This window comes from Patiria miniata, unplaced genomic scaffold, assembly GCF_015706575.1.
Source record: "Patiria miniata isolate m_02_andy unplaced genomic scaffold, ASM1570657v1 HiC_scaffold_18, whole genome shotgun sequence".
NCBI classification, from domain to species: Eukaryota; Metazoa; Echinodermata; class Asteroidea; order Valvatida; family Asterinidae; genus Patiria; species Patiria miniata.
Window position 1 is genome coordinate 7,671,934 of NW_024037056.1, and position 12,256 is coordinate 7,684,189.

At 40.8% G+C, this 12,256-nt stretch overlaps 1 protein-coding gene across 1 annotated transcript in view; it reads right to left on the reverse strand.

Moving 5' to 3' along the window:
* Nucleotides 1–4,833: 4,833 nt before the first annotated feature.
* LOC119724463 (juvenile hormone acid O-methyltransferase-like) overlaps nt 4,834–12,256 on the reverse strand; it is a 34,167-nt gene continuing 26,744 nt past the window's right edge. The window contains exons 3-4 of the mRNA XM_038195524.1: nt 7,589–7,724; nt 4,834–5,067 (exon numbers count right to left, since the gene is read on the reverse strand). Coding sequence (XP_038051452.1) covers nt 4,901–5,067; nt 7,589–7,724 — 303 coding nt within the window. The 3' untranslated portion in view covers nt 4,834–4,900. The remainder of the gene's footprint in view (nt 5,068–7,588; nt 7,725–12,256) is intronic.

The following is a 12,256-nucleotide window of genomic DNA, read 5'->3' on the forward strand; positions in this document are numbered from 1 at the left end:
AGAAAAAGTCCCAATTTCGATTTTCGTTAAAACAAATTTCCCTGGCATGTGTTATCAACGCAGTGTGGCTACAAACGGATGGAGTCCTAGTATTTCAACCATGGGGGTTTGGAAAAGACTACATGGCTGTACTGTCATGGCTGTACTGTCATGTAAGTCCCTTAAATAGCCCCTGAAAAACGAAACCGAATTACACTCTCTGCATTCTTGCAGTTCAATTCAATATCACTTTTTACAATATTTGCCACGTCGTGTTAGTTTCATTGAACGTGTTCTTTTTCCAGATTGAATACAAAATTCCAGGGTTGACTGGACAAGTTCGGGTTCCATTGTGACACAACTCCAATAATTTTGCTATGACTCACCTAGCGATTTCATCCTTTGCGTAGTTCATATTCAATACCGTGGCCTGTTGAACGGGTCAAATATAGTTCACACCAGTACCAGCATTGTTGCAGTACTGGTCTACACGGAGTCGTGCGGGTAACGATATATAACGTGAAAACCCACGATGGCCGCTTTCACAGAAACATTGCCTGGGTTAATTTTACCAAAGAAAGGGTGAAAACTGGAACTACTCAAATTTGGGTTGTTCTATAACCAATTGTTTGGGTTACAATTTATGTTAGATTTGGTCTTGAATGACCACAGGTTTTGGTTGAATTTAGCAGAAATTAAATGCCTTAGCATAACATTATAAAGGCACACAGGCGGTTTCGGGCAAGAATACATTACACGTTTTAAATTATGCACTTGCCAGCGTTTTAAACAAAAACAACAATACTACGATATGCATAAAGCGCTGGAGATGCCTCGTTAAAATCATGTACACATCGCCTAAACCTGGGCAAACTAATGCACGGAGTGATGAATTTCTTCCGTGTTGTGTATGGGTACAAGGCTTTGTCGGGCCAAAATAGACGGGAACAAAAGAACCTCAATTGAATCTGAAATTGTCCGCACATAAAGTTAGCAAAGTGCTACTTGTGGCTACTGGAAATTAAGTGTTGGCGTTTTTAATTTCTGGGGCAACATACAGATGTCACGGTCGCTAAAGTGTTCCCTGCTCCCAAATCCGCCTTGCCGCAGCCTTGCCAAAGTCACCTCTAGTTTTGCTGGAAGTCTGGATTCAATTCAAATTTTACAGCCAGTCCCGATCAATGGCAAACAATGTCAGGCCTAAGTGGTGATAGAGGGCCTGATCAACATTGTTCTAGCCTTGCTCCCAGATATTACTCAAATCATGATACTAGGAATTTCCAAGGTGGGTTGATCCGTCGCAAATGGAAGAGTTTTAGAAAAGGGATATAGTAAGTCCGAATTTCAGCCCAGGACATTAACTCTGGTTAAAATAAAAGCATTTTGACATTAGTGTGCGACGTTGCAAAATGTTAGTACACGAGAACAAAGGAAGTACCCCACTTCTATGCCTATGTAAGCATGTGGGTGTGGGTGTGGGTGTGTGTGTGTGTGGGGGGGGGGGGGGGGGGGGGGGGGGGGGGGGGGTTCCGCTGCGCTCATCTCAACCGCATTGCTGCATAATGCAGAATAGCACCACACAGGCTGGTTTCGAGTGTACGGCCGGACAGCGGGTTGCAAACCGGATGCATTATAGGCCTATAGCTATACTGATACTTAACTCTTCGTCGATTCATCGATAAAAAGTCCGAAAAGTATTCCCTGCGGTCATGATACCCATTAATTAGACACGATAGAGGTTCATCGGGGTTAGCCAAATAAAAAAAAAAAAAATGTTAAACGTCCTGCCTTTTTGAGAAAAAAAAAGGAAGTAGCCCCCCCCCCCCGTTTTTTTTTAATGGCCGTCACTTGGACTCAGGAAATGACATACCAGCTTAATATGGGCTAGATGCAACAGACAAAGAGGCCAAAATGATGTCACTGTTTAAAATTTATCATTTTTCGTTTAAAAAAAAAGGAAACAAAAAGAGGCGGCCTCCAAAAAGGAAGCGGGCGGGGATGCTAAACATGTTTTTTAATGTTTTATTTGGCCTTAAACATTTGAATTATACATCCTAGTGACACTGACTGAGGGCAAAGGTATTTCAGATAAGATGGTAAATGCATCGACACTATGGGATCGAGGTTGATGGTTACAAACAGAACGCTGGGATACGCTGATGAGCTTCACAGAATCTTGTGAAGGAAGTGGCCCATGACCTTTGTATAAAGCATCTGGGTCAGCTGTTTAAGACCGCAGTTAGCCCATGCGTGCAAATGCTATCCGAAAACATTGCCATAGAAAAGCGCACATTCCATACCGGATGTGAGGCTGTTTCATTGCGGACCATGTGGACAAAATTTTGAGCGGCGCACAATGCAATCCGACCGTTCGTGATTCGAAACGGAGCCTGAGCAAGTGACGGGAATTGTAAATTTACAACTCCGATACATTTTACAGAATTTCCTACATTATTACGCTTTTTCAACGGGAAACAAATCTCTAAACTGGAATAAAAGGGTAATGAATCAGTCATCACAGCCGTTTCAAATCTTGCAGAGTCTGACTTGCAGAGTCTCACGCAAAATCCAACCAATCGGAGCGCGAATTCATCAGAGTATCCAAGCGTCCTATTTGCAGGGCGCGTATTTTTTTTCCTAGGAGGGTTAGGGGCAATGTCATGAATAATTCAGTTTTTCCTTTGAATCATTGCAAGACTTAGGTTCTTGTTCTATTTTCCCCTTAATTTAAAATTATCTCAGTGATAAATTTGAAGAAGAAAAATAGCTGATGAAAATCGCTATCCACTAGGCTACAGTGTGGTAGCTCGACGACAACCGTTCTTTAAAAATGCTTTAATGCATTGTAACTAGTTGAGTAACTAACAACAATGCTGTTGATGTCATTGTCCGTTCTCATGGATAAGCATGAATTATTCATGACATTGCCCCTAACCCTCCTAGGAATAAAAATTACGCTTGCAGGGCGGGGGTCCGAGCGAACCTTGGCCTAGTCTGGTTCCCAGACCAAAAAGGTTCTGACTATTCCTGATGAATCTTAGGTGAGGTAGCCTCCGGGAATACATTGTATTACAATTTACGTCAGGTGACAAAAAAACGGGAGGAATGTCTCCTTTTTCCGAAAATGTCCCAAGTTTTTTATTTCCGAATTCATTGGACAGCGCCCGAGTATTTCCAAGTATAGTGTAGGTTTAATTAACTGCTAATTGCTATTAAAAACTTTATAAAATGAGTAAATAATTAATATTCCTTGCTTTCACTAAGAAAACTTGAAATTCAACGAGGGATCATATGGGCGAACTTTTTGCTGCGTCACGTACTATTTTGAATTTGACGACCATTACCGAGATTTTCTCAAACTCGGTCTTCATTCGGCTCCCCCTCCTAACAGTGCTATTTGGGTGCCTAAATTTTAAGATTCCAGATCAACATTAGTAAATGATATCTTACAGAAATATCAAACTGTATAATCATAACTGTTTACGAAGCAAGTGATTTATTTTAAATAATTGCTAGTTTATAACGTTTACATGAAAAAAAACCCAAACAAACAAACAAACAGTCAGCAGCCACCAATGTGGCATGAAGAGACCAGGGTACGATTCATAAATACCTAAGGCAGTTTACCCATTCCTATTGGTCGGGAGCCCGTCACGTGGCCGGTCGTAAAAGGTTGATAAAACAACCGGCTGGCGTCTACTTTGCCAGTGTAATATGAAATTTGACTCCTATGAAATCCAGTCCCGTTTACTCTTGTATTAGTTGACTGGCTCGGGTCCTTATCAGCTTCCAGACTCCTAACATTCAATTGTTTTTTTCAAGAATTTTAATTCCATCTTTTCACAACATTTGATTATAATACAAAATAATGAAAAATTATACTGATGGAGGCATGCTAACAAAAGCCGAAGCTTATAACATATAACATGCCTGTACACATACATAACAACTCACACGGTAGGCGAACGTTCAGAATTACAAAGATAAGCACAAACAAACAATTAGAGAAAATGACAAACATGTGTGATAAACATTACAAAAGTACAATAATAATAACGGAAGCGTATTGAACAATAGAGGAGCAGCGGCAGAGATAACAAGATAAATAAAAAGCAAAGCAATAGGTAAAAAGCAGGCAAATTAAACTGAGATAAAAACGAAGAAGCGGAGAAGCTATGTAATATAATGGGCGAGCAGATGCGTCTTATAATGATTTTTAAATCTGCCTACAGAGGATTGAGATTTGATAAGTGGATCAAGTCCATTTCAGAGACGTGGTCCATAGAAGCGTAGGGTACTCATCGAGCAGGAAGTGCGAGTGAATGGTACACACAGGTTTTTGTGAGATCTTGTGTGATATTGGTGAATATTATTAACAGAGGTACAGTACGATTAGAATGTGCAGGGAAGGAGATTATTGATAAATTTCTACATTAGGATACCTGTTGGAAGTTTATTAATATCGATGAGTGTTAGTGTGCGTAATTTGGCGAACAAAGGTGCAGTGTGGTCATGGGGGAGAGACAGGGTGCATATGCGAATTGCTCTTTTCTGGACTTTGATTAAAGAATGGAGTTTATTTGTAGATGTGTGTGCCCAAATGATGTTACAGTAGTTCAGATAGGGAAGGATCAGTGTGTTATATAGCGTGAGTAGAGTTGTGGAAGGTAAAAATTAACATTGTGTTTAAAACCGGCCGAACACATTTTTATTCCCTTATTAATACAATCTGTTTGTACTTACACAAAATGTTGAGAAGATAAAACATCATTTTTTAAACTATTAAACAATTTAATGCGCGTAATTTTTTTCATGTTTTTTACTACAACCACGAGGAAAGATTCTACTGAACCTAAAAAAAAATCAAAACAAGGCAAAAACAAAATCCTTGAAAGTGAAAAACGCCAAAGGGTTTCAAGTCTTATTTCCAAGCGTGTACGACCATGAATTCAATACCAATGAGGACATGTCTGGGCTGAGACTTATCCCCGAAGCGATCCAACGCCCACTGCCACAGGTCTTGCAAATAATCCTCCAGCGCTGCCGCTGGTATCAACGGTGTTTCTCCAAGACATGTCTTCAATAACACTATTGAAAAGAAAGAAGAAAAATCCAGGCGATTTACGTGTGCACAATCGTGTGCACATTCTGATTGAATAGCACGATAGTCAAAACAGAGATTAAAAAAACACCGAACTTAGTCTTCATTGTGGAGAATTAATGAGTAAAATATTGTACGGTCCCACTATTTTTCTTTAATTATGGGCAGTGAATTAACCCTGCGGGCTGCGCAGGGGCTCACGCGCTAGTCCGTTTTGTTGTTTCTTAACTTTTTTTATGAAGCTATCTCCCAATTCCCTTGAAACAACATGTAATCCTGGAGTGAACCTTGTGGTTTGAGATGGTATGGTCGCTTTTCTTGTAGGAGTTCACTTGGGGGTCAGCCGCTCCTGGGAAAGTTGGGCCTCCAGCCAAAGCCCGTTCACTTGTGCACAAAAAAAAGTTTTCTTTGTTTTACATACCACCGTCACAAAATGTCATCAATCATCCTCTACTGATGGCCCAGTGACAGCTGTCTAGAGCCACAGAAAGGCTGTATCGACTGTTTCATGTCCATCTTTTTTGGGGGATCCAACATAATGTTATGGTCGATCCAACATGTAATTGCCAATCCAACATGTAGTGGTCACAGTGCATGCAGTGTATATGTACATTACTGTGCAGCCACAATGTCTGTGAGTGACCTACTGGAGGGGATTCAATCTTGTGTGGGTTCGGGAGACCTGCCTTCATTATATTTAGACCATAAGGGAAAGGATTGTGTCCATAAAATAGTATTTTATACGCGAAATCAAAACTGCCTCACGCGTGAGCACCTCAGCTACGCGGCGTAAGTTTTTACGCTTCGCAGCTCGCAGGGTTAACCAGTTCTTCTGTATCTGTATCCATACTCAAACTAGTTCATTCAACTATTATGCTATATTAAAAGAAAAATCCCATCAACATTTGAATTAAACGCCAATTTTATGAAACACTTTGCACAAAAAAGGCATTTTTTGTTGCGATTGAGAGCGCTGAAACTGCACAACTTATGGGATGTGGCCTACAATTTAATAAACAAACGAAGTGTTAATTAAAGAGATGTGAGTTTAAAATGATGGCAATCTTTAACAACATGCGTTTTATACTTCAATTCCGTTTGTTTTTAACTCCATAACTGTGTCGTTACAGTGTCTCAATCTTGAAAAAAAAAACAAGACGAGTCTCGAACCATGTGTCTTGCCTACTTTCGCGATTATCTGTAAAGAGTTACCTTTGACCTTGGTAATTGACCATTGACATCATTATAATTTGTTGCATATATGAGCCAAGTTTGGTTTCAATTGGACTTTAACTTTTGAAATAAGACCAATTTTACATATTCAGGCAATTATACAACTTGACCTCATATGACCTTTCACCTTGGTATGTGATCTTTGACATTAGTATCATTATGAAGGTTGTGAAGCTTTGAAATGAGACAAATTTTACGAAACTTTAACCAAATACCACATACATGTATACTACATACATACATACATGCACACACAGACACGCACACCCACAGTCTTTTTTTACTATTCGCCCGAGGACAACTATTGTGAATTCACCGTCGATCGTGGACGTCCTATTGTCCCTCTTTTGTTTGTACTAACTTTTTAGGAAGACTCCCATAGGTTTTGTACACGACCCCAATCGCGGACGTACGCTGGGAATCGTGGACAATATTGTTCTCTTTTGTTCTCTGGTATGTTTCGTCCACGGTTTAAAAAGATGAACACGTACCCACCCACACACACGTTTGTTTATGGTGTAAATCGAGAATTTTCTTTTCTTCCGCTTATCTTTTCCTTTGTTTGTACTTTTTCGCAACAGCTAGCCGATGATTGGTTTTGCAAACATTTTCCAACTGAGGAGTCCTTGATTCGGTTTCTGACCTCGATTCACCGATGATGTGTGTGTCCTCGATTTATACCATAAACAAACGCACACACTTGTACTCACCCACGCACACACACCCAGGTTTACGTCACATACCTAGTTGGACATTCCTTTGTTTTCGTGTAGTTAAGAAAACTCAGTACAAAAAATAACTTTACTTAAACTGTGAAAACTCTTTTAACCCAATTTTTTTTTCTATGATTCCCTATAGTGTTTCTCTTCATTCTGCTACAAATAAACCTAACCCAAAAATGCCTCTAAACCTGTTTTCCAGAAAGGGCAAAACCTTATGTGGACACGGCTTAGTCCACATAACGTTAACACAACCTGCAGTATGTGGACATCTCTTGTTCACAAGTCCACATAGGGAATGTAAGACAAACTCACACGGACAGACACAGTGATTGCCTAGTCTCCTTCCTGAACAAAGTTCAGGCGAGACAAAAATAAGGTCCTTTTGATTGATAAAGTCTGGACTAAAACGTCCTCGGTTGATATCATTTATACTGCTATAGCCTCTTCGATTTCGTTCACTTCTCTGGTACTGGTATTAAAAGAAAATTGTTGATTGCACTCTTGTAATCATACGTGTGGTTCGAAAGCAATCCATTTGTTTGCAAAAGCTTACGTTTTAACTGAATTTCAGACAGGACAATTTTGTGTCTCCGCACTTCACACTTAGCCTCGGCCCAGCCACACGCTTTGAAGACTTTCTGCGTTTCTTGAACTGATAGGTTCCACATGACCAGTGATGACTTGTAGTCCTGAAAGACAAAAGCCAAGGCAATACACCTCTGTTACCGCTCTGTCTGTGTCAAAAAGGCCGGCATGTGATTTTTACACCTCTTTAGTTATCATCATTGATTGAGGCTTTAAATAAGGTCTTTCCACGCATTTTTAACACTAGTCCGGTCAATCTAAGTTAAGACCTAGAACAAATTACAATTTAGAAACCGTTCAAGTGTCAAACGACTTTAAATGAATACACAAACACCATGTGAAAAATCTCATTCTATGGAATGGAAGGGTGTTTTTTTATTCAATTTTTTAAGATTAAAATTTGGGACATTTTGTCCGCAAACAATTCGTCTGGTGACTTACTTCGATTTACATGTCTGTATATGCTAATGCTTAGGATGCATGACCTCATGCGAGTGCAGCAGACCACATTTTTTAAGTCTTCATTTTATACAGGGCACTACACTGCAAAAACTGTGGTGTAAATTCAACAGTGGTGGTATCTATATAGGACCAGGGGTGTAAACGTTTTATACCCATGGTCTGATTTAGACACTATCAGTGTTAAAAGTTTTTGCAGTTTGAAAAGTGTTCCGCCGCAGGTCAAGAGTGAAATGCACTACTCCAGAAAAGCATACTTGATTCCAGTGTTGTAGTCGAGACCGGATAGTCCGAGACCGAGACCAAGGCCGAGGCCTGAAGTTTCGAGACCGAGACCGAGACCGAGACCGAGACCAGCCCCTTCAAGGCGGACCGAGACCAAAATGGTCCGAGACCGAGACCGAGACCGAGCTCCGCTGATAATAAATAACAATAATCTAAATAAAAAAACAAGACACATAATTATAGTTGTAAGTTGTAACCTTTCTATTCACAATGATAACAGACAAAAATTGACCAGTGGCAGTGTTGACAAATTGATACATGACACCTTACTTGATTAAGAAATATGGGCTGTGATATGTTGTCTGCACCCAATCTTGACAAAAGTAAAAAGTTAAAGGCAGATGTTTCATCTGTTATAGGAACTCGGATCCTGAACTCCACAGTCACTACTTGGTTTCAGCTAGGACTTCTAACGGATATTTAAAGATGCAATTTTAATAATTTGACATTAGGCCTCATTTTTTCTTAAATCAAAAATAGCACTTAACATCTAGTTCTACCAAGACTTGTGTACTTGATTTAAAAAAAAAAGCTAGAAAATGTTGAATATTTTTTTTCAAAATTTCCGTAATGGAATATGGACTTGTACATTGTAGACCCAAAAGGTGGTAGCCAGATATGGATTTTTAATTTTTTTCTGACCGGGATTTTAATTTTGGAGGAATACTTCAAAATGAGGAACCGAGACTGAGACCAAGACCGAGACCACAGCTCCCGAGACCGAGACCGAGACCACAGCTCCCGAGAACGAGATCGAGACCAGCAAAAAGTAGTCTCGAGACCGGTCTCAAGACCTACAACACTGCTTGAGTCCTAACGAAATGATTCTTTCGGAATGAAACAGACCTCGGTTTGTTATTACTATTCAAAAAGACGATTGGCATGGTCCACCCAGGCCTGCCCTCTGCCTAAAACTTTGATCCGGGTCACGTTTATTACATATAGAAATAATACACTTGTCACGCTGCCTAATTTATTTTCTCTCAAGCTCAGAATTCAGCTAAAATTTCATTCCAGATTTTAATCCCGTTAATTTGTCTTCATAAAGTTTTTCGAGTAGACCTTCATTTTTTTAGACAATTTATATCTTATTTATAAGTTATGCCGGTGACCTAAATGCATCACAAAAGGATTACACGAATCTCGGATTTTGGAAATTTTCCCTAATAATTTAAAATTAGACTCCGGCCTAATGCGGTAGACACCTGAAATTTAACTTCAAATGGTTTCCCGCCCTTTTATCCAGTAGAATTGTTTATGTAAAGTTTTTCCATGAAAAAAATGGTTTATTGAGCGCAAAGTGATATATTTTAACCAATAAATAATTCAGGCAGTAACAAAAATCTCAAATTTCCTGATTTTGTTTTTCAAGAAAATATCCTATAGTATTGTGCGGAAGCAATACCATATATTTTAATAATTGATTGACATAGAAAAGTCGTATGCTGTGATCAGACGTGTCTCGCGAAGTCTCATACGTGATGTGGACGGATATTCTGACCAGTAACGGACGCAAAAGAAAACATGACGCTCTCCATACGACTGTTTAGGTATGATGAAAAAGTAGTAAAGAAAAAATGAACAAAAGCACTTCTCCACTCCATGATGAAATTCCTTAGCGTAATATAGCATTAAAATACATGTTACTGCAATTTCTTCTAGGTCAGCTCCTGTTTTATTCTAAATTAACCGGACTATATACCTGTCAGCTGGTTAATTGACTGTAAACTTACATGTTGGGTAATTGCGCCCCCATGAGTCACGTTGGGCCACCACTTACATTTCGTTAGTACCCCCCGCCCTGCAAACCTGACGCTGGGTTACGCTGATCGATGAGCTTCACAGAATCTTGCGAATGAAGTGACCTTGTATAAAGCATCTGGCTGCAGATGTTCAAGTCCGCAGTTAGACAATGTGCGCAAATGCTATCGGAAATTTTCTCATAGAAATGCGCGCATTCCATACCGGATGTGATTTACTGTTTCACAGCGGACCATGTGGACAAAATTATGAGCGTCGTATAATGCAACCCGACCGTTTGTGATTCGAAACAGAGCCTGGCGGGAATTGTAAATTTACTACACAGATACGTTTTACAGAATTTCTTACGTTATTACGGTTTACAAAAAAAACAACACATCTCTAAACTGGAATAAAAGAGTAGTGACTCGGTCTTAACGACCGTTTGAAACCTTGTAGAGTCATGACCGTGATGACGCGCATCACACAGGTCACGCAAAACCAACAAATCAGAGCGTGAATTCATCAGAGTATCCCAGCGCCTGATGTTTGCAAGGGCAGGGGTATTACAGCGAACACTAACATCCGCTTTTCAATTTTTCTCATGGCGGTGTGAAACACGCCGTGGGCTTGAGCTGCTTATAGGTGGGTGGGTGGGTGGGTGGTGGGTTGGTTTGTTGCAAGGGCGGATACGGAGGGGGGGGGGGGAGAGGGCCATGCCCCTCGCCCCCAAACAAACCCATGTTCTTGGTTTATTTTAAGTGATGTCACAATAAAGGCAGGCAATGAGTACACCACCATCTTTTCCTTAAAAAAATTGTTAAAGTGGTCAGAAATTGCGTCATATTGCATCACAGACCATCTACAATCCAAACAAAAATTCAGGGCCCTTATTAAAGCTGACCCCGAACCCTACGCCGTCATTTTTGGACCCACTTTTTGGGGGACCAAAATTGTGTTTGGCCCCCTCCAAAATTGTGTTCTGGATCCGCCCTTGGTTGGTTGGTTAATGAACACTTTACTCGGCCATGTGCAATTTGAGTATTACAGCTTTGCATTCGAAGACCGGTTGTGAAAACACTGATGCGACTGCATCTCATTTGCATATTTTTGCATATTAGATCACGCCCCACTCATTTTCGTTTTCGTTTTCTGTACTCTCCAGGTACCGGTACGGCCGGCCCGAGTGCGCGGACGGTGCCGTAAGCCGTCTGCATGATCCGACCGCCGTGGCGTTCTACCACTTGGTACTTGTTTCTATGCTGTTGGTCCCCCACGTTAAGACGAAATCAGCAACGCTGTATAGTTAACAATTTTTATCGGTCTAAGATTCAACCCAGATTATGAATGCATCTCGATCTATACGCAAACCCACGGTGGCCCACAACTGTCACGGCAACAGCAAAATCGCCACGGCAAGCGCAAAAGCGACGCGGCAAAAGCAAAAGCGACACGGCAAGCGCAAAAGCGCCGCGGCAAGCGCAAAAGCGCCGCGGCAAAAGCAAAACCGCTACGGCAAGCGCAAAAGCGCCGCGGCAAAAGCAAAACCGCAAAAGCGCCGCGGCAACGGCAAAAGCAAAAGCGCCACGGCAAGCGCAAAAGCGACACGGCGAAAGCAAAAGCGCCACGGGTTTATTGGGAAGGGGCGTAATCATACATGTCGCTACTACATCAAAAAATAAAATGGGAAGGAGAATGGCATGGTCGCCACCATGAATTCTTATTAATCACAGACTTTAATTCTTTAAGAAGTGATTTTATGGCTGAGAAAATAGCAAGGAAAATCGGTCAGTGATGCAACGTTCAGGGAATAAATAGTCGATATTAATTTGTTGTAGGATAATTCCAAGAATATTCCAAGAGAGTTGCTGCCGTGAATCAGAGTTTATAAAGGAGAGGGAAAGTGGGACTCGCTATCAGCACCATCGGGGCCGTTCCTCATTTCTTTACATTTCCTGGGATGCAAACAATTACGAGTACGGGAGGCTCTGTGAGCTGTTGCATTTTTTTGAAGAGTTTTTTTTTCCCCTTCCGACTAGCATGCAGAGAAGAGTTCCGTTAATTTGAGCCTTAGTTCACCGGTGTGTATACCAGTGTAGGCACACAAGTGAGCTGCCCAGAGTGCATGAGTTAAGTTTTTTTTTTCTTTTTC